The sequence below is a fragment of the Schistosoma mansoni genome, chromosome 2 (genome assembly GCF_000237925.1).
Source record: "Schistosoma mansoni strain Puerto Rico chromosome 2, complete genome".
NCBI classification, from domain to species: Eukaryota; Metazoa; Platyhelminthes; class Trematoda; order Strigeidida; family Schistosomatidae; genus Schistosoma; species Schistosoma mansoni.
Genome location: NC_031496.1, coordinates 1,182,212 through 1,206,554, shown reverse-complemented (window position 1 = coordinate 1,206,554; position 24,343 = coordinate 1,182,212). Strand labels below are relative to the sequence as shown.

Below are 24,343 nucleotides of genomic sequence, written 5' to 3'. Positions count from 1 at the left end.
CAACTATGATAAATACTAAATCTCCACAAATCCCATCTATAATTAATATAATCATATGCTCACTAGTGACTTCGAGAAGTATATCTAGGAGCTCTAGTGAGAAGCAGTGACCAGTGGAGTTCAAAACCACGTCTGTTGTGAGATAGGAACTCACTGAAGACAATTGGTGAATGGTTGCTCAACTTCGTGGATCAGTTGAAGTTGGACATTAACACCGTTGGATGCCAGCTCAGTGGCCTATCGGTTAAGGGCTTCGGCTCGAGACTGGTAGGTCCTGGGTTCGAGTCTCGCTCGCGAGAGCGGGTTCGTGGATGCGCACTGCTGAGAAGTCTCATAACAGGATGAAACGGCCGTCCAGTGTTTCCAGGTTTTCAATGGTGGTCTAGCTTCAATTGACTCACGCTTTCAACCATGATAAAAAATAAATGACTTTTATATGTAAGCGATAAATGGTGACAGATGAATAACAGTGAAAAAAAGTTCTGTTATAACACTTTGTTTTCTTTTTTTTGTATGAAATGGACGTTAACTTACCTTAGACGAATATCTACACTAGAATTCTTTCAAATTGTATAGTTTACATGACTTCAACACAACTCAGATGAAGAACACATGATTAGCCTGACCATTACGTAAATATATTTCCACACCGAAACTCAACACAATCCAACAATCAATCAATAAAAATAAGGGAATATAGAAGTCATCTGACAACTGTCACACTATCTACATGTCTGACTTAACAGACAAGTAATTATTACTATTCTCGACTACATATCAAGTTCTAAATTCACTTGGTATTGTTTGTTTGAGTCTCATTTATTTTTAGTATTTCAATTGATCAATCTGTCTGACCTGTGCCGACTCTCTTAATTCAAAGTAATTTAGACAAAGATGGTTAATAGCTAGTAATGGACATCAGTTCTAAGATGCAAGTACATCCAGCTGACGAATCTCAAATAAAACGAAACCTGCGTCTTAAATTACACTACTAAACATTAACTATCTTTAAATTCAATCACTAATTAAATTTAAACTTTACCCCATTGCAAAAGCAAATGGCTATTAGGACTCAGTAGCTAAGTAGATAACGCGATGGAGTTTAAAGCGAAAGGTACTGGGTTCCAGTCCCAGAGTGAACATCAACTCTGAGATGCAGATACATTCAGCTGATGAGTACAAAATAAGATGAGACGCTTTCTTGGATTCTACTGCTAGCCGCTATCCATCTTTGCTTATAATGCTTGTGAATTAAGGCTATATCGAGGCAATACACACAGTATGCACATATGCCAATTAGAGACTGACCAGTTGTAGTCCAAAAACATCAATGGGAAGATTCAAACAAACAATATTAAGTGAATTTTTTACTATTTATCTTTATATATAAAAGCTGTTATTTTCTATTTTATGATACGATGTAGTCTGTCTGGTTGATATATAAACTCAGTATGTTTGAAATATAATAATTCATATCATGGAGGCTGAGATTGATATTGTGGACTCAACAAGTAGACCTAAGCAGAAAGTAAGGATCGATAAGGACTGTAGACTACTTGTACAAGTTTTTATGCAGTATTGGTTCGGTCGATAATTCACTATACTCCAATTGACGGTATCGTCACATTATATATTGATTGGGGTAGTAACCCGTCAGATATAACAATTTGTAATAAAGTTTTTAAAGGAAAAGAATTTTCACAGTAGTTTTTATATTTTTTTTCTAGAAGTACATCTCTCAGTGATTGTAATTGTTATAAACGATAAAGATACTTGTTATAACTCTAGGGTTCTGGTTATAACAGTCCTTTCATTTGTTACACGTATATGAGACGTTAATTTACCTTAGACAAATATATACGATTACGAATTTCTTCTGTACACATAAATTGGGATGGAATGTACGAATTCCTATGGCTTCTGCTATATGAAGTAGACGGAAGTGAACTCCATTGAGAAATAATGGAGGTATACGATAGATCACTTGAAATGATTTCAATTTATCAACAATATGACCACTATCAATTAGATGTGCCAAGATAGAACTATGTATTGTTTTTATTTGACCCTTTCCAAACCATATTGTTAGATGTTCACTCATTTGTTGGTTAAGTTGCCTAGTAGTACGCCCGATATAGGTATCATCACAAGAGCAGCTGAACTTATAAATGCATATGAAAGAGGTCAACTCAATTAATTTATCCTTCGTTTGAGTAGACATCACTAGTTGATTTGAGAAAGTCAATGCGAGATAGGCTGCGTAGAAAGTTCTACTAACTTTGTTTATAAATATTATTTATTTAATAAAACAAAACCAACAACAACAAGAACAACAAATATCTTTCTAATATAGATACAATATAATTTACATTTAAATGTCACCAGTTACTTTTTGTTTTTTGTTTTATATTACTCTAATCATTTATTCATTACTTACAATAGTAGTATATACATCAATGAAATAATAAACAAATAAGATAATAAAATAGAGAGATATGATTCTATATAAATAATAATAGTAATAATAAATAAGAAACCCCCTAAAAATAGAGGAGGGGGTTTTTTGTTTTTTCCGCTCCTTCCCCTCCCCCCCCCAAAAAAAAGAAAAAAGATTTAAAAAAAAACAGTAGTAATAATAATAAACATGATCAATGATATGTGTTCATTTATTGATTTTTAATATTACACAAATGTATAGACAACAATGCCAAAAGAAAGAAAAAAAAGAAGAAGAAAAGATATATCATAGTAACAGGGAATGAATAGGATTGTTTTTCTTCTTATTTTTGTTTCGTTTTCTTTTTTTTCTTTCTTCTGTAGATAATATTCTAATGTAATAATGATAAATGAGATCATGAAAAGACTGGTGGACTTTGACGAGCTTTTCTAAATAAAAAGAATAAACAAATAAACAAAAAAAAGGCAATTAACAATTTGAAAAAGAAAAGAAAGCGGGGGTTTTGTGAAGATTCTTAGTAATTGTATATAGTTGAAATGATGAGTTAATTGAAGATAGACAATCATGAGAAATCTGGAAGCACTGGACGGCCGTTTCGTCCCATTATGGGACTCTTTAGTAATGCGCATTCACGATTACGCACTCGCGAGATTCGAACCCAGGACCTACCATTTCTACTAACTACTGTTATGTATATATTATAGAAATACAATACATTTATTGAGAAATCCACTTATTAGAAGGGGGTTTTGTGGAGATTTTGGTAAGTTTATATAGTTGAAATTAAGAGTCAATTGAAGTTAGACAACTATGAAAAACCTGGAAGCACTAGGTGGACGTTTTGTCCTATTGTGGGACACCACAGGAGTGCGCATCCACGATTCCGCCTCACGAGATTTCAACCCAAGGTCATATGGGTCTCGCGCGCGAACGCTTAAATTTTAGACCACTGAACCGGCCGGCATCCGACGGCGTTAATGTCTAACTTCAACCAATTCAAAAAATTGAGCCATCGTCCACCATTTTCTTCAATGAGTTACTCTCTCACAACAGACCTGGTTGTCACTGCTTCTCACTAGAACTCCAGGAAATATCTCTTGAAGCCAGTCACTAGTGAGTCCCACACAATAGAACGAAACGGCCGTCCAAATGCTTCCATGTTTTTCATGGTTGTCTAGCTTCAATTGACTTAAGATTTCAACTATAAAATTAACTTTTCATGATTCATCAAATGTAATTTTCGATTGAATATACTTGTTAATGAAGGTTATTCAATTGAAATATGAATTTCATATTCAACCACTGAAGCCTAGGGAAACTACCACTAAGCCAGGGTACATGCAGTCCAGCACGAAACCAGGTGCATGCGTCATTATATATTTTTGGGTCATGTTAATGTTCCTTCCGCAGGTTCACCTACGGAAACCTTGTTACGACTATTACTTCTTCTAAATGGTCATATTAAGTCATCTTCTCAGCATCAGTCGAGCGGCAAAGCCACTACAACGACCTCACTAAACCATTCAATCGGTAGTAGAGACGGGCGGTGTGAATTTCATATAATAAACAGTTATGTACCCAGTAGTAATAGTGTAGTGAAGAAGAACACGGGTGAGGACAATCGTAAGTATTTTAGCACAACATTACAAAATATCTCATTAAAATATAAGAAACCATATAGTGAATAGTTAATTTGCAAAATACCAATCAATTGTCTCAATCTTGACTGTTTCTTTTGCAAATATCCGTCCATAGTCTCCGATTATAATTATCCATGCATTTTCGTACCAATTGGGTGGCGTTCCCGTTCTCTCCTTATCGATCTTCTACTGACCATCACTATATACTACTACTTATGTGGATATCAGTGACTCACACCACAATAGTAGTAGTAGAGTGGTGGATGATGAATTACAGTGTTTAACTTTCAACTACTATTAAATTGAAAGTTTGAACATTATTTTAGCCATTTTCATTCTTTTTGAAAACAATCTAGCAGTTTTTGATGTGGGTTTGTTCTCTGAGCTGAATGGTTTGGTTGTGGAGCTTTCATCGTTCTTCTGAATGACATCATCAGCACAAACTTCGCTCTACAACCAAACCATTCAGCTCACAGAACAAACCCACATCAAAATCACCCACCTGAGCTACAAATCTTCTCCACCATCTCACAATCTAGCAGTAGTATTAATAGAATTTTACAACTACAATATGGTTCGATGTCAACTATATAATTGTATATAGTGACTGAATTCAATAAAATAAACAGACATACTATTATATCTCTTATATTAATTAATGAATAGTTTTCTAGACAACTTATTAGGATTGTAATGCTAAACGATCACTGATGATTTTCTATTGTATACACAATTAAACAAACATTATTACCGCTACTAGGACGATAGTTACACAAGGTAGAGAGAAAATAGATTGAGTTTTTTTAAATTGTGAACTAAAGGACTAAACTTTTAAGTGGTTTGATGTGAAACATGGTCTTCCCGAGTTGAGGATGTTAGACAAATATCTGTGTTCGATCGTCGTTGTCTCCGAAGGATTGCTGACATACAGTGGTAACACCATGTTAGTAATGCAGAGGTTCGGCATCGTGTGTTCGGGCGCAGAGACGATAATTCAATTGATGTCACCATCTTGAAACACCGACTTCGGTGGCTTGGATATGTTCTACGAATGTCGTCCCAGAGAATTCCACGTCGTGCACTATTTGCCGACTCTGGGACTGGTTGCAAAAAGCGGAGAGGAGGTCAGTGTATGACATGGCGTCGTGGTATGAAAGAAAACTGCATAAGGCTGGCTTCTGTTGGTCCTTCACAACTCCCTGACTGGGGTCCGAGAGACGGTGCAACACAGTGGCTAGAGACGTTATCAGATATGGCCCAGAATAAAAGCCAGTGGCGAGGCTGCTGCAACCTTCTTTTCCTCCCTCATAAAGAGTGGTTATAACTTTCTTAACTGGAAGAGTCTTCCGGTTGTACATTTCAGTCCCCCCCCCATCAATACTCTTCTCTCTTTTTAATCATTTATATATACGCATTTTTCCCCTTTCTCTTCCCATTATCATTGTTTTGTGTGGCGCATATGTATCTGGTGCCCCTTTGTACCAATATGTATGCGTTTAAATAAATAAATAATAGATTTCAGTGGTTTGAAAGTATCTTTGTCATTACCAGCCATGAATATCTTTTTATGTGAGTATAATTGATTAGTAATGGTGAATCAGGATGAAATAATTGGTCGGCAGTCATTCCTTGATTCTCTTCAAATAGTAAACATCAACCAGAAGGATATTTTGCTGACACATATATGCCGATACATATATACTACCTATAGCTATGAAGTATATAAAAAGTAACTTGTATCTGGAATTACAAAAAACTTATTACTTACACAAATGAACTTTTATTATTTCATTTAAACACATAAATATTGGTACAAACGGGCACCAGATATATATGCGCCACACAAATCTCATTTGATTTGTATGAGGGCTGTGATACTGCTCAGGTGCTCAAACTGAAGCAGGTGGTTCTCTTAGGGGGTCACACCCGGAGCCTTTGACCTAAAGATCTGATCCACAAGGCAGTGGAGCATCGTAAGGAGATGTAGTCACATGGTAGCCGGTGACCAACAATTGGTTCGTACGCCATTTGTTTCCTCTGGATCCTGGAACCCATATGCATACCATTAGTTTGGAATCAGGGTTTTCAACTCCCCTAGATGGACTCTCCGTGTCCACCAATCAGCCGGTTAAAGCGCCGGACATTCGCTTTTCGTCCTCTCAATTTTGTGAACAACACCCCCGCCATGAGAAAGCAGTGAGTAGGACTTGTGTGGCAGAGGCTATATACACGTGTCCATGTGAGAGTATTTCGAGAGGGAGAGCGCACTCTCCAAACTTTCAGCTGTACCAGGGCATTTTGGGGCGGAATTAGAAAAACTAATTACTTACACAAATGAACTAAAGCTTCATAAGAAAGTACAACAGAACAGAAATAGACTCGGTTATTACCTTTAGATTTTTAGCAGTGACTAGGTAATTTATCTACTTACAATGATATGAACAGTTATTGGAGAAGATCCTGATTTGCCTCATTATTACAACTAAAAAGAATGAATAATACATGAGAGTTTATGACAGATACTTCTAAAACATATTTCGCAGAATCGAAGATTTGAAGGATTGCATAGAAATGGTTATTGTGGAAATTCCTCGTTGGGGAATGGTAATACTATATGACTACGTACTTTAAAAAATATATAGAGTTAAAATCAGAAGGGGTTTTGTGGAGATTTCAATATTTTTCATAGTTCAAATCATGACTCAATTGAAGCTAGACCACCATGGAAAACCTGGAAGCACTGCTTGACGGCTGTTTCGTTCTATTATGGGACTCCTCAGCAGGACCTACCAGTATCGCGCCAGAGCACTTAACCGATAGACCACTGAGCCGGCATCCAATGTGCGTTAATGTCTAACTTCAACCATTCCACGATGTTGAGCAACCGTTCACCAATTGTCTTCAGTGAGTTGATATCGGTCAAGTGCTCTGGCGCGAGATTGGTAGATCCTGGGCTCGAATCGAACGAGGCGAGGTCGTGGACACGCACTGCTGAGGAGTCCCACAATAGGACGAAACGTCTGTCCAGTGCTCTCAGGTTTTCCATGGTGGTCTAGCTTTAATTGACTCATGATTTCAACTATGAGAAATACTGAAATCTCCACAAAACTCCTTCTGGTTAAAATCATATGCTCACTAGTGACTGACTTCAAGATACATGTCCTGGAGTTCTAGTGAGAAGCAGTGACCAGTGGAGTTCAACCACGTCTGTTGTAAGATAACAACTCACTGAAGACAATTGGTGAACGGTTGCACAATATGGTATTAAACACAATTTTCACGAGGTGCTGATTATAGAAAAACAACGATTGGAAAACAGAAAGTACTAAACAGATGCCTCGTTTCAGTAAGAATCTCTTCAATAATGTGCAAACATGACCTAGACTAAGTCCGATTCTAGGAATTCTACGACTAAGGTGAGAACAATAGTTTTCGATCGGTGATTTGGAATCCTAAAGTCTGGATATGTAATATAAAGGGTCAATCAAACATAACAACTATAGGTCAAATGATAGGTGACAGATGTTGACGAGTATACGCTGCTGGTTGAGGTTTGCCAGACACAGAGATATACTATTCCTTGAAATATGGGCTCAATTATCCAAAGGACACACATCTATATTTGAGTTTGTGAACACTTGACCAGTGTTCTAAATGTTTAAATGGCTGTCTAACCAAGGTATATCTATGAAAATACAAATGATTTTTACGAACCTGTTTGTGCTAAAACTACATGGTTTTGACAGGTGCTCTCTTTTAAACTGAAAAAATGGCTTATTGCTGACTATAACAATCACGTCAAGCAAAACTAAGGGGGAACCAGATATATATGTGCCGCACAAATCTCGTTTGATTTGTGTGAGGGCTGTAATACTGCTCAGGTGCTCAAACTGAAGCAGGTGGTTCTCTTAGGGGGTCACACCCGGAGCCTTTGACCTAAAGATCTGATCCACAAGGCAGTGGAGCATCGTAAGGAGATGTAGTCACATGGTAGCCGGTGACCAACAATTGGTTCATACGCCATTTATTACCTCAGGATAATGGAGTCTGTGTGCACCATTGGTTTGGAATGAAGGTTTTCCAACTCCTCTAGGTGGACTTTCTGTGTCCATTGGCCCGGTTAAGGTGCCTGACATTCGCTTTTCGTCCTGTCAATTTCGTAAACAACACCCCCGCCACGAGAAGTTAGTGAGTAGGACTTTCCTGGCAGAGGCTATAAACGCGTGGCCATGTGAGGGCATTTCGAGAGGTAGGGCAGGCCCTCCCCACCTTCGGCCGTATCAGGGCATTTGGGCGCTGTTTGGAAAGGAATACTTTTGAAAAAAACAAACAACGTTAAACACAATAGCGAGTGGAAAAACAATAAAAAAAACCCACAAATAGATTGGAAACAATTACTAATCAACTCTGTTTTTAACAACATAAGAACAAAACGATTCACACCCACACACACAAAAAGAAAGAGGAAAAACGCTACGAACATGAACATTTGTCACCAGGAAAAAAAATCACACAAACAAACAATAATGCACAAACCTTTGAATAGTAAGCGTAAGTTTATGCTAACTGTAAATCAATGGAAATATATCAGAAATACATAGGAAAGAAAAAATAATCATTATGCAATCAGAGCAGAAAACCACAATTATAACGATAAGATGAATACAAAACTAGAGAGTAATGAATAAAATTCAAGTCCAAGATGAGTTATGCCGATTAAGGTGGGTGAGGGTTGAGAACATAATCGATGCATATATGTGCCCTGGTCCTATGTTGTAGCTGACTGACTCATATCAGTCATTCAATGGACGAGTTCAGTCGTTTGAAATCACTGATTTCGCATTTGAAATCAATAAAAATGTGTTTTTAGGGGGAAAAAAACTGTTCTAAAATTAGAGTTATATACAATTCTGTCAGCTTACTATTGAACATTTTGTCGTTATACTACATATCTAACAGTCAGCTACAACGTAGGACCAGGCACACATATGCATCGGTCCAAGTTGCCATACCTCATTACCACAACAAGATCAACACCGAATTCATAGAAATAGTTAATTTAGTGGTGGTGGTGGTAGTATATAAAAGATAGGTTGTATATAAGGATATAGTATAGGAAGGAAGAACGTTATGAAGCAATTTCAATCTTAAGGTTTAAGGGAAGATAAAGAGTGTATACACCTATGCCATTGTGATCCATTCTGAGCCATGTCACATACAGTCTCCAAACATTGGTTACGATAGTCACACGGACTCCAACCAAGTAGTCTGCATCTACCAACATGGCTCAGACTAGAAGTTAGTGACTTCAAGCACTGATGCCATGTTTTGGTTTGGCTGCCCCTAACTTACCTGACTTACCATCAATCTCTAATACTCTACGTCTATCCTCATTATTACTTACCTGCTGATTACAGCAGATACGAGCGAAATTCCTAAGACATTTGTGGTCAAATACTAGTAACTTACGGGTATTCTCTACTCTTAATGGCCACGTTTCGTAGCCGTAAAGTAGAACAGAGCGAACTGTTGCGCAGTATACTCGTCCCTTAATTGATAAGTGGATATCTCATCTGTGCTGTAGGCGAGTTGCTTATCGATAACTTAAACAACCAGCATACAGCTAAACAGTCTGTTTCGTTTTATTTCATGATAATGACATTTAAGTGCTTAGCGGTAGATGACATGAATAAGTTAATAGCATTTGATTGTATGTATTTTTAAAGCACTATTAGAGTATGACAAAACAATCGAGAGAGCAATACGGAGACTGTTAGTTTCAACTCATTACTTTGATTTAGTATGGTAACTTGTACTAATGTAGATCTTTTCTAAGTTAAAGGTTGATTATTATTGTGACTGACACATATAATTATAAAGTAAAATATCAAAACCTTAGGTAGTTCAATCGATAGTAGCATATATTTAATATATCGGTGAACAAGATTGCATTAACACTAGACTGGATGCTCAATCAGCACACTATAAACAAACTGGACGATGCTATATCACATAAAAGATCCACTACCGAAAATGGTGAAGCAGAGTAAAGCCTTGTTATAACTTGTGACCCTTAAACACAGTTAATACATCATACGATATAATTGTCAATTAGAGTCACCGACTTATTCACCGGACCAATGATGTATAAACCCGTAAGAGCAGCCTACAGACATCAGACCATATCACACCATATAATAGAAGATAACAGTTGTACAAGATAAAGCCAAAAGTGGCCGTGATTTTGACTAATAAGACTAGACATTATGCAACACAACCATAAGCAGTCAACACTTAATGAGTCGAGAGTAGAAATCCGTAAAAGAAAAGAAATCACATATTAAATAGTTAATGTCTCTCAGTCTACATTCAATGGCCAGCCATATATTACCTTAACTACTACATATAAATATTTTAAACCATGATTATGATAAGCAAAGATGGATAGTGGCTGGCAGAGGAATCCAAGACAAAGCGCGTTTCGTCCTCAGTGGCCGAGTGGATAACGCGATGGCGTTCGAATCGAAAGGTACTGGGTTCGAGTCCCAGAGTAAACATCAACTCTGAGATGCAGGTACATCCAGCTGGTAAGTCCTAAATAGGACGAAACGCGCGTCAAACTGGATTCCACCTCTAGCCACTATCCATCTTTGCTTACTGTTGGGATGACCCTGGAATTTTCTCGCAAGCAACATGACAAGCTCATGGGTCATCAAGGAGCATTTCAACCAATCAGCGATTAATTAGAAGTTATGTGAAGTTATGTTACTAAAATAACGAAAATGGAAAAGTCACATGTGGAGATCCTGATTGGCTGATTAATGCACTGCTACTATGTTTAGCGGTATTCTAGAATTTTCGGTAAAACTCAAAGATTCTTAAATTACTATAAAATCCCTATATTTTCTGTACATAAATGAACCCTGTAGTAAAGTGCTTCCTTCACACTTTGTGCCTTTTCTCTGGTCTTCAAGTCACGCTGTATAGTTCTAGCTCGGGGGGTACGGAACTAGCTTAGGCAAGCGAATATAGCGTTCACAATCGGCCAGACGTAACACTCACCATGCTTGTGAACTAAGTCTATATCGAAGCAATACGCACAGTATGCACATATGCCAATTAGATCTGATCATTAATTATATGTAACAGATTTATAATAGGTGCATAGATTCAAGCCTGAAACTGTATGCTCTAAAATTGATTAACTTTACAATTACTCTCATTTGATATAAAAGATAGACAAAACATATTCAATTTAGATAGAATAATACATACTATAAATATTAGAAGATACATAGCAATTTTAAGCCTCAATAGATCTAGGAGTGAATATACGATGACCAAGTAGTGCATTTGGAGAAACTCTGGAAGATGTAGAAACATTCATGAACCTGAGAAGCATCATTGATAAACAAGGAGGATCTGATGATGTTAAGACGAGCATTGACAAAGCAAGGGTAGCATTTCTATAATTGAAGAACATATGGAACTCCAAACAACTGTCAACTAACTTCAACGTGAGAATATTCAATACGAACATCAAGACAGTCCTACTGTACGGAGCTGAAACGTGGAGAACTACTACATCCATCGTCAAGAAGGTACAACTATTTATAAACAGTTGTCTATGCGAAATACTCAACATTCACTGACAGGATACTATCAGCAACAGCATTTTATGGGAGAGGACAAACCAATTTCCACATGAAGAGGAAATTAAGAAAAGACGTTGGAAGTGGATAGGACATACATTAAGGAAATCACTAAACTGTATCACGAGGTAATTTCTAACTTGGAATGGTGAAGGGAAGCGGAAAAGAGGAAAGCCAAAGAACACATAGCGTCGGGAAATAGAAGCAGATATGAAAAGAATGAATGTTAACTGGAAAAAACTAGAAAGGATTGCCCAGTATAGGGTTGAATGGAGAATACTGGTGGGAAGCCTATGCTCCTTGACGAGGGGTAACAGGCGTAAGTAATTAAAGTAAGTAGTACATTAAAATATTTAATTTTATATTAAAATTATGAATCAAGATAACATGCATGATATGATAAGTAAAAAAATGATTCAAAGCAAATGAATCATGTTACTTATAATGATGATATGAAAAATATTTTTTTGGTTTTTTTTTTAGAAAAACAAGATGACAACCAAAATGTTTTCCAGCAACCCCCCCCCCAAAAAAAATTGACTTTTTCTTTCGAACATCATAAATCAAATAAAGTAATAAAGCTTTATTCAATTAGAAAGGAATGATGGAATGATCAAGATGAAGAATCAATCTTATTTTTTTTTACTTACTTAATTTGCACATCGAATTAAACAAACCGATGAAGGAAAAGCTGGACTATAAATAGTATATATGTATATATAATATTTATAGTAATAATAGAATAAAAGATAAGCACACACACATAATTGAAATCATAAGTCAATTGAAGCTAGACAACTATGGAAAACCTGGAAGCACTGCTTGACGGCTGTTTCGCCCTATTATGGGACTCCTCAGTGGTAGTGCGCATCCACGATCCCGCCACGCGAGCGAGATTCGAACCCAGAACCTACCAGTCTACACACACATAACAATGAAAATTAATATAGAGAGTACTTATTGTACACTAATCATTCAATTTCATGTTTACCTTACACTTAAGACAAGTGAGAAATCAATATCGGTAGAAGGTTTATTTTAATTATGTTCCAACAATGTTAAGGGATACTACCCCTCCCTAACAACTTAGGGTCTGAAAAGTTGGAAAAAATGAAAATTTCGCAAATGCAATAAAAATGATCTTAGTGGTCTTGTACTAGTATTCCGACAAGAGACAATGGATTTTAAGCGTTCTTTATGCCCTGAAGCGTTAGCTTCAGGATGGGCTATTCCGTTTACTACCCTACTTTTGTGTTGTATGCAGTATAAGCTATATGGCCATGTAGAGCTGTAGATCTCATATGTGGCTGGAGGTTCTCCATTGACATTATGGATGGTTCGGCATTATTGTAACAAATTTTGCTGATCATTCATTCGCGAAATTGGTTTACTGGTTAACCGATTTCATTCATACTGGTAGTTGCTTTTCAGTGTTCTCGAGGGTCATTATCATTGAAACATTGTAAGGCATATCGCCATTGCTAACATTAATGAGTTTGACTGTCGTGTAAGCGGAATAGGTCAACTTTGGTCTGTTCATGTTGTGCATAATTGATTTACGCGATCATTGATCGGAATAATTATACATGTGGTGTGAATGTGTATATGAATGGTGCGAATGGTCCACCAGGGTACTTGGTACCTGACCTGTGTGGTTGCTCTACAAAATTGAGCTTTACTATTCAGAATGTAGCAATGAAACCTATATGGTGTCTAGTCCTCCTGTGAGGCGGGATTGAGCTTTACTGCTCGCGTTAAGCCTGAGGGCGGTGTCTGGCTCTCCTGTTAAACGGAATTGAGCTGTACTGTTCGGATTGTCATGTGAAAGTCTGGATGGTGTCTGTTTCTCCAGAAAACTAATGCAAAATTACCTTGGCCCACAAGGGTATATTATATAACTATGAATAATAACTCTAACAATGTCACAGTGTAAAATATGTAGATAAACACAGTAGACAAATCATATCTTGAAAAGAAAAAAATAGTCAATAAGACTAGGAGTTTCCAGGAAAAATTGACTATTATAGAAAACGTCTGATTTAGTGTAAGAGTTCTGGGGAATATTCCTATATTACAACAACACATAATGGTTAGTATTTCGTGATAATGGGTACAGCGCGTGTGTGCGTGATTTTTTTTAAGTGTTGAACAAATTGTTCTTGATAATAATTCACAAATTAAAAGACAAACGTTTACTAAAATGCAGTTACTTATTATGTTTTTAATAAAATAACTTATATTGTGGGGTTGTTTGAGTACTACGGAGGAGTACTGCACAGACAAAACAGACACTCAATGCTCTCTGGGTCGTCGATAGCATCAAAAATGATGCCAATTTGTGATAATTACTATCTACAGATTAAACCAATCTCCACTCTATCAAATATATAGATATTGAAAACTGATGACGGGGTGAAATCCCCCTTCATGAAAAAGAAGTAACAATTAACGCGTTCTTTATGATGACTAAAACAAAAGACAATCGGAGAGAAAACTATTTGAAATTCGGGATATTAATGGAAGAACAATTTACTTTTTCCCAGTGTAACTCTCTTTATTATAAGATAGTTTACAAGAATTGCAGACGATTACGAGATTCTTTTTGTACGAAACAGGAACTACACAGTAATTCAACAATAATCCTCCATGCAATAAAGCACAAGTCAGGTACTCCATAAACACCTGATATTTCAAGAAGTAGAAATAGTAATTGAACAAATCTGTCTATAGAGTCACTACTATGATTATAGGACACAATAGAAATAGCCAAACGAAAGGGAAAGTCAATGAATAGATAACAATGGAGGTCAATAGGATGATATAAATTCAAAGAAAAGTTACTGAAGTATTTCTCACACATTCGAACTACTTGTCATTAAAAAAAGTTAAAAAAAACCGGGTAATTTAAAGACTATTTTAGCAGTAACAGAGAGTTGATATAGTGGTTCATCTGTGGATAACACTGAACTTATTCATATACATTTATTTATTGAAACACATTAATATTGGTACAAAGGGGTACCAGATATATATGCTCCACACAAATCTCATTTGATTTGTGTGAGGGCTGTAATACTGCCCAGGTGCCCAAACTGAAACAAGTGGTTTTCTTAGGGGGCCACACCCGGAGCCTTTGACCTAAAGATCTGATCCACAAGGCAGTGGAGTATCGTAAGGAGATGCAGTCCTATGGTATCCGGTGACCAATAATTGATGTAAAGTCATATGGACTTTTATATTACCATAGATGACAATCTGATATATTATATAATATAGAATTTTTAATGAAAAGAAAACAATAACACAATTCAAAAAGTCATACATATCTTTTCACTTACCGTTTACCATACAAAAAATGCACCACAAGGAATGCTATACCAAGGCATATATGTATAGAACCAGTAATTAGACATATGATTCCAAGTGTTGGATTTTTTCCACCTAACCAACTAGCATTGGCTAATATGAATTTTTTTCTACCACCAAACGAAGTAACTGGATAGACTGGATAAAGGGAAAAAAAAGTGAGGATACCAATGAATGATATTGTTAAATATTAATAATCGTAATGATAACATGAAAATTATAAGGTTTGGAACATTTTGAATTCACTTGGTATTATTTGTTTGAATCTTCCCATTGATGTTAAGGACTGCAATTATTCAGTCTCTTATTGGCATATGTGCATACTGTGCGTATTGCCTCGATATAGCCTTAATTCACAAGCATTATAAGCAAAGATGGGCAGAATTCAGTAGCTGAGTGGATAGCCGCGATGGTGTTTGAATCGAAAGGTACTGGGTTCAAGTCCCAGAGTAAACATCAACTCTGAGATGCAGGTAGATCCAGCCAACGAGTCCCAAGCAGGATGAAACGCGCGTCAAACTGGATTCCACTGCTAGCCACTATTCATCTTTGCTTAAAAGATAATCCGTTTATATTTCAGGATCTGCGTCACAAGGCAAGCCCTCACATGGAATCCTGAAGGCCAAAGGAAAAGAGGAAGACCAAAGAACACATTACTCCGAGAAATGGAGACAGACATGAGAAGAATGAACAAAAATTGGATAGAACTAGAAAGAAAGGCCTAGGACAGAGTAGGTTGAAGAATGCTGGTCGACGGCCTATGCTCTATTGGGAGAAACGGGCGTAAGTAAGTAAGTGATATTTCAGGATATATTCACTTGAATTGTAATACTAGACATCATACAGTAATTAACTCAATGGGAATTTTCAATTCCAACACTATAGAGTTTTAATTCTAAGCAACATCATTAGAAGCACAAACCTCAGACAGAAGTGAGAAGTGACTAGCAGCTTGTCCTATCAATGTTATAATTAACAGGTTGTTATCATAGTCTGCACAGTTAGAAAAACTATAAAAATCTGTAAGGTCAAGAATCAGATCAAAGCGTGAGACGATCAGGATAAATATGCAGACAACGACAAGTATCAGCAACAACGAACCAACTTTGACATGGACAGAACAAGATGCTAGTCATTCATAACGAAATTCTCATACCTCACTTCTGTTTGAGGTTTGTGCTTCTAACGATGTTTCATGGAAAGACAAAGAAAGCTCCATAATTAAATCATTTAGATTAGAAAACATGATTTCAGTAAAACCATCCTGTTGAGTTACAAGTCTTTTCTATTACCTCATGACTGAAACTCATTCCAATCAATAGAGATCATTGAAATTGGGAACTAATATTGTTAACTATTCAGTGAAACGGTGGAGTGGTGGTTTAGGGGATCGACCTTCAAGCAACAAGCTTGAGCCACGCCCCATCTAATTAGGGTATGGACAACCGGGTAGCATCGTCAGCCCAGCTCCCAAATGCCCTGGTGCGGCCGAGAGTGAGGGGGGTCCGCCCTCTCTAAATGCTCTCACATGGCCACGTGTATATAGACTCTGCCACACAAGTCATACTCACTGCCTTCTCGTGGCATTACTGTTGTTTACCAAATTGAGAAAACGAAAAGCGAATATCCAGCATCTTAACCGGGTTGGTGGACAGGGAATGTTCGCCTAGGGGAGTTGGAAAACCCTGATTCCAAACCAATGGTGAACATGGGCCCTAGGATCCGGAGGGAACAAATGGAGTATGAATCAATCGTTGGTCACCGGCTACCATAGGACTGCATCTCGTTACGATGCTCCACTGCCTTGTGGGTTAGACCTTTAGATCAAAGGCTCCGGGTGTGGCCCCCTAAGAAAACCACCTGCTTCGGTTTGGGCACCCGGGCAGTATCACAGCCCTCACAACAAATCGAATGAGATTTGTGCGGCGCATATGTATTTGGTGCTTACTTGTAGCAATATTTATGTGTTTAAACAAATAAATAAATACTGAAGAGTCCCTTAGTAAGGTGAAACCACTCCCTGGTCCATAATGTTTGTCTAACTACAGTCCGTGATGAAAACTATAGAGACAAGTTAGTTACCTCTCTAGACTTATGTTTCATTCACAACTAGTACTGAAAAGAATCCTTTGTTAAAATCAAAACTAATCCACTGAACAACTGTTACATAATTTGGAACTGCCCAGTCAGTCAGCTACAACGTAGGACCAGGGACATATATGCATCGGTCCAAGTTGCCATACCTCATTAGTACAACAAGATGAACTGCCCAGTAGTCCATACTAGATTTAAACTAATAGTAGTTGTGTACTTATTACTCTGATCATCTTGAAAGTAGAAGACAAATGAGCTGATTTATGTCTGGAGAGTAGTGGATACCTACTACAAAACAAAAAGATGGAACAATTGTTAAACATTTGGTCTTTACTAGTTATAAACATGTCAATTCATGAAGTTCACCTAAAGAGAATTAGATACAATCGAGAGTGAATTTCAATAAACAAAATTAAAAAAAGTACTCACAGTAGTTAATAACAATTTCATATGTTCCTGAGGGTAGACCATTTGCAAAATCATCTTTCTGAACTACAATAGCGTTTAATTTACGAAAATTGGGCAAAGCAGCTATTCTCATCCATACTATTAGAGCTTCATCAGTTTTAAATGGATTTGAAGATCTTGTTTGAATTGGTTGAGGCCAATTAGGTGGCTTGATTGTATTATTGAGAGCTATAAATAATCAAAATTACAACAAAAGATCACCAAACTGATTGAGATCATTCAATAAGTCTTAATGTAAGAAACTAAATACTATAACACGATCAACATGAGTGTGAGTCAATTGTTCATTTGAAAGTGACCAAGAATTCAATTCAATTTATCTAGGAAACTTAGATCCATGAACAAATTTACTGGACCTGATCACTTTTAAGAGAACTATGGATCCGTGTTGATGTTGATTTTACTAGACGTTTCACGGTATACATTTCTTCATATGTTATTGCTAATTTCGGATGACAGAAAAGAATTCATACGAACAGCATCGTCTCAAAAGTTACACGATCTCATTTTACTTTCATATATACCTTTCCATTCTGTTTTCACAAACCATATAACCAAGAGTCTCTTTTTATCCTTACTACTACATTATTATGATCTCTTGTGTTACTTACATCTCGTCGTGATGATATTCTGGTTAGCGTTTTTTAGCGAGTTGATCTACGGGATGGGGTCGCTAACCCCATGCCCAACCCTCCTTCTTTACCCGGGCTTGGGACTGGCAGTAGTCCCCGGGGGAGCTACAGGCGGAGTTCGTGATTTATTTATTTATTTATTTAATCACATATATATTGGTACAAAGGGCACCGGATACATATGCGCCACACAAAATAATGAGAATGGGAAAAGGAAGAAGATGCGTATATATAAAAGAAGGAAAAAAAGAAAGGAGAAGAGTAATGATGGGGGGAACTGAAATGTACAACCAGAAGAGCTCTCTCGCTTAGGAAAGTTATAGCCACTCTTTATGAAGAAAGTAGAAGAAGGTTACAGCAGGATCGCCACTGGCTTCTATTCTGACCCATATCTGATAACGTCTCTAGCCACTGTGTTGTACCATCTCTCGGACTCCAGCCAGGGAGTCGTGAAGGACCAACAGAAGGTAGCCCTTTGCAGCTTTCTTTCATGCCACGACACCATGTCATACACTGACCTCCTCTCCGCTTTTTGCAAACAGTCCCAGAGTCGGCAAATAATGCACGACGTGGAATTCTCTGGGACGACATTCATAGAACATTTCCAAGCCACCGAAGTCGATATTTCAAGTTGATGACACCAATTGGATTATGGTCTCTGTGCCCGAATACACGATGCCGAACCTCTGCATTACTAACATGGTTTTGCCACTGGATGTCAATAATCCTTCGGAGACAACGATGACCAAACACAGAGAGTCATCTAACATACTCAACTCGGAGGCCAAGTTTCACAAGTATAGAGCGAAATCGCTTTCACCAACGCGTTGTAGATCCGACCTTTTACAGCCAGACTAACATCACGAAGGCCCCAAAGATGGCCCAGATTGGCATAAGCCGCTCTGGCTTTCATTATACGTGCATCAATCTCATCACTCACGCCACCACCAGCACTTATGTAGCTACCTAGATACACGAACTTCTCAACTACTTCAATCTGCTCACCATCTAGGGTGATGATATAGTATGATAAATTGAGGAAAAACACATTTGTCCCAGGCTCTATGATGATGATGATGATGATGTCGGTCTGTATATACTGCTAACCTTTTCATTTAAACCTAACACCTTGTCTGGAATATTACATCACGGATGTTCAAGTAAGTTGGCTTGAGAAGTATGATGATCCAAGTTATATAAATTCTGGAAATTGATCAATACTAAACTTATTTCAAAACTTTTTATGAATGTTAATGCTTTCTTAGACAAGTCAGTTATTTGATGACTAAAGCACAAGGATTCAAAGGAGGATAAAACGTACGATGTTACAAGTGTCCTGGTAGTCGATATCTTTTAGTTAGTTATGTGACGATGATTATCTACTTACGGGACCCTAACCAAATCCCAGAACTCTATTATACTAATGTAGCAGGAGTCTGGTTTGACTTGTCTTTTACGTAAACAATTTTAAACAGTACCATTAAATTCTAAAAAGAGGTTGTTAAATTAGGTTACTGCTTATCTCAGTGAAGTAATGTTTTGAGAGTAAACTTTTCACAAACTGATCATCGTATAACAGAAGAACAATATCAGTAGATGGATAAATACGGAAAAGATTCATCAACGTTACGTACTAACTTCCATCCTCCATATTTCATCTAAACTCTACGTGAGTTCCTACGAAACTAGTTTGGAACAGCTGCCCCCAAATGCCCTGGTACGACCAAGAGTGGGGAGAGTACGCTCTCCCTCTCGAAATGCTCTCACATGACCACTAGTATATAATCATTACAAGCGAAGTCCTACTCACTGAATTCTCGCACCAGGGTGTTGTTTACGAAATTGAGAGGACGAAAAGCGAATGTCCGTTGCTTTAACCAGGTTGGTGGAAACGGAAAGTTCACCTAGGGGAGTTGGAAAACTCTCATCCCAAACCAATGGTGTACACGGGCTCCAGGATCCTGAAGGAACAAATGACGTATGAACCAATCGTTGGTCACCGGCTACCACGGGACTGCATGTCCTCACGATGCTCCACTGCCTTGTGGGTTAGACCATTACGTCTAGGGTTAGGGGTGTGGCCCCTTAAGATAATCACCTGCTTCGGTTTGGGCACCCGGGCAGTATCACAGTCCTCACACAAATCAAATGAAATGTGTGTGACGCATATATATCTGGTGCCCTTTTGTACCAATATTCATGTGTTTAAATAAATAAATAAATATAAGTCTGAAAAGCTACATAAGTTTACCCACCATATCAGTGTAATAAGTTATGGTTTAGAAATGTAGACTAGTTCAAGATCATGAATATGAAAAAAAAGATATTTATTTAACTAACCGTTTGCATTTAAGGTCCCGAATTTGCGATCGACATCGGAAGGCCATGCTATACCTTTTGTTGTAGTTGTGACATTAACTTTGGTATTATCACTCCGTATATATGTCAGAATAAATGTGTCATTAAATATACTGTTTGCAATTGCACCACACGGAAGTATCGGTTTACCGTCAATTGATACATATGGGTTACATGAAGATAGAGAACTTGGGTCTTGATAAATACCAAGCAACTGATCATCATTTTTAGATCGTGCATATCGTCGATGATTTTGATAAAAGTTGCTTAAACCATAATATAAATAAACGGGTCCAGGAATGGACGATTCAACGGTAATATGTTTGACACAAACACATGGTTTCCCCGAGGCAATTACTTGAGAGCATAACTCTTCAGTACCATTCCTAGTACAATCTGTATAGTCCACAAGATATTCTACAACACTATTTGACGTCGTTAGTAATACAATACCGATGGGTATCAGTACAATTCCGAAAACGGTGAACGCTATTCCAGACTTTTTAGCAGTAAACATTGGTTGCCATGCTGGGAGCTTTTGTTGAAAAAAAGCAGAATTCCTAGGTTTTCGTGATTTTGAAGGAGTTTCTAACAGTTGTGCACTCATAGTTCAAAAGTATCTACAATAATAAGAGTTAGTTTTGTAATGAATACTTAAAATCGACTTATGAATATAGATAAGCTAATGTTATCTATAAAACTGTTTAAAAAGTCATCCATAAAGTCCATCAATTGTGAATTAGGGCTACTATATCAACAATAGGAAAAATAATAGATAAGTTATAAACGCACAGCTATACGAGAGCATTTCAAGAGGAAAAAAAATACCATGTTTGGTATCGACTATAATAGGGTGATTAAGGGTAAAGGATAGTAACATTAATAATTTGCCCCTTAACTTTTACGATAGCTCGGCAAAATTAACCGAATTCCACAGATCAAAACTGTTTTCTTTTGAGTTAACTCAATACTGAACACTAGTGGCGCTTTCTTGTTTAATATTTACTTATGTCTAAACAAGCCATCTGTAAGCTTTCAGAAAATTTGTCATGAACCAAAGAAATAAACTGAGTTAATGTTACTAATCCTATCCATATACGAGCGTAAGAAAAATTTCATGAGGATGGAGTACGAGAAGGTTGTTTCAGTTTTTGGTGCTAGGCTATACATTGTTTGAAACTGCAACTCAGAAAATAGAAATTGCCCAGACGAAACTAGCATTTAATGATCAACATCCTCGTACCTTTTAAGAGATACTAAAGAGATGTTGGTTTTCTGGAGCGAAAACCTATTACTGCTGTACTCAAATTTGTCTTCTAGCTTGTGGGAAGGCTAAGCACAAACTAACTTTTTATAAAATGGATTAGGCATTATCAATAATCTTTCTTAGGCGCGTATATATTTGTTCTTACGATAAAACAAGAGTAAAATTATCTTACCGATGTAATTTTTACTTCTTTGCATAAAGATGTCTTTATACTGAGGTTGAGGTTTTTTAAATTGTACTGAGAACACCATAATATAAAATCTTGGACAAGTATTTCATCGAAATGTGTGCACTTATTCGTGAAAATAACTAGGAACAATGTGGAAGCTTCATTTGGACAGATTAAAGGAAGTTGGTATTCTTATTTATTTATTTAAACACATAAATATTGGTACAAGGAAGCACCAGATACATATGCGCCACACAAATCAAATGAGATTTGTGTGAGGGCTGTGATACTGCCCGGGTGCCCAAACTGAAGCAGGTGATTTTCTTAGGGGGCCAAATCCAGAGCCTTCAACCTAGATGTTCTATCCACAAGACAGTGGAGCAACGTGAGATGAAATCCTATGGTAGCCAGTGACCACCATTAGATTCATACGCTATTTGTTCCCTCCGGATCCTAGGGCCCATGTGCATCATTGGTTTGGAAGCAGGGTTTTCCAACTACTCTAGTTGAACACTCCGTGTCCACCAACCTGGTAAAAGCGCCGGATATTCACTTTTAGTCCTCCTAATTTAATAAACAACAATAACGCAACGAAAATGAAGTGAGTAGGACTTCCCTGACAGTGGCTTTATAGGCGTGGCCATGTGAGAGCATTTCGAGGTGGGAAGCGGATTCTCCCCACACGACGGTACCAAGGCATTTGAGGCAATCTGCATTTTTTACGAATTTGTGTTTATTGGTTTTCTCGATTGACGAGGAGCCACCAGCAGAAACCGTTACTAGACTAACTATTATGTGAAGTCTGACATTTTGGAATGACTCTTTTTATTTCCATCAACTATCTAATCATAAAAGCTGTTTCCTGGTTGGTTAGAAAACGGCCAAAAATTCGAAGCACTTGCTAAGTGCTTGTCTCTCTACAATGTTTTCGTCGAAAACGTTCTTGGTATGAACGTTCTAATAAGGGACATTGATGTTTAGTGAATCGATACCAGTGGGCAAAACAACTCATTTTCGTGTACAGATACGATCGTCTATGACGTTAAATAATGATCATTTCGTAAGACTGAAGGACTTTGTAAAAATCTGGTAGTCAGATATAAGCCTATAATAGATATATCAGGAAACCCATAAGCATTGTATGCTAAACTTTCCTTGTGATTAACCCTAAAGGACTGTTGACAGCACAGCCACTGCTTAACGCTTAAAAGATGATTTTAAGTGAGGTGAGATATGAGTTATTCTGAAACCAACTCACTTGAAAGTTAAACCTTTGGCAGGTTTGTGTATAGCCTGATGAAACTTTGTATGTTGGAAGTCTGGAAGAGAAAAGGACATGCGGAAAGATAGCCCAAAACCTCAAAAACCACAGAAAGTGCACAGAAACTTAATAAGGAGAGCAATTGGTAACAATCAGAAGTAACATAAATGTGAGATTAAAAGAACATATCAATTGATACGAGACTTACACAACTCAGCCTGGAGTTGAAACTACCGCAATTACGTTTCAGCAACCTTGATCGACTTATTTCATATAAATACAATATCCAGTATCTTTTTCACACGCTTGTATAGGCCAATTGATTTATTTGCACTAGCTTGTTTTTTATTGGATACGGTTCAAGATATATATTTATGCCCAATGAGTGGTAGTCTAGACACTTGACTGCGCTAATTCTGGTCAGTGTAGTAGTTATTTGTGGATTTGTGTACCTCGTATTTAATTAAGTGCGCTTTTCTCAGTGCAGTATGAATTCTGAATATCAAAAGCTATCGCATTACGAGGCAGGAGGTTGGTTGGTTGGAATGTAAAAATTATAAAGTGATAATTCAAGTGATAAGAGATTGTCTCATGAATAAAGACGTAATTTACTTAGTTGGTAATGTGTAAGAAGATGAAATTGAAAGAACAAGAGGGGGAATGGAGATGACAGTAGATGAGATAAGAATTGGTTACTGACATGCGGTAATGATAACATGGGTGACTTATGAGACATTCATCAATGAGTAGTCCATGGTAATCCATGGGTAAGTACGTGTTTGTCAAATTTCCTATTGAAGCAATCAGCTGAGAGGCATGTAGTTACTTCGGCTGAAAGAGCTTTTCAGAATGGGGGCAACTCTTGATGATAAAAGATGAGAGCGTACCTGGTTGTTCGTGCTTTGGTTTATAATCTTTCGAGAGTTGGCCTAAGGAGCGTGGTGATTACATTCAGGGAATACGTTCTCGTTGGGACAG

General features: G+C 37.3%; 1 protein-coding gene and 1 non-coding gene across 2 annotated transcripts; one reads left to right on the top strand and one right to left on the bottom strand.

The window, feature by feature from the left end:
* The first annotated feature begins 227 nt into the window (after positions 1-227).
* On the top strand, positions 228-301 carry Smp_tRNA_02262_Pseudo_CGA.1.1. The gene has a single exon. It is a non-coding gene (tRNA).
* Positions 302-15,084: 14,783 nt separating this feature from the next.
* Smp_210250 (cdc50-related) lies at positions 15,085-21,275 on the bottom strand (the record flags this gene model as incomplete). The annotated part of the gene is made up of 3 exons (XM_018795273.1): positions 15,085-15,254; positions 17,640-17,846; positions 20,651-21,275. 3 exons carry the CDS (start codon positions 21,273-21,275, stop codon positions 15,085-15,087), a joined length of 1,002 nt encoding a protein of 333 aa, XP_018649602.1.
* Between the last annotated feature and the right edge of the window lie 3,068 nt (positions 21,276-24,343).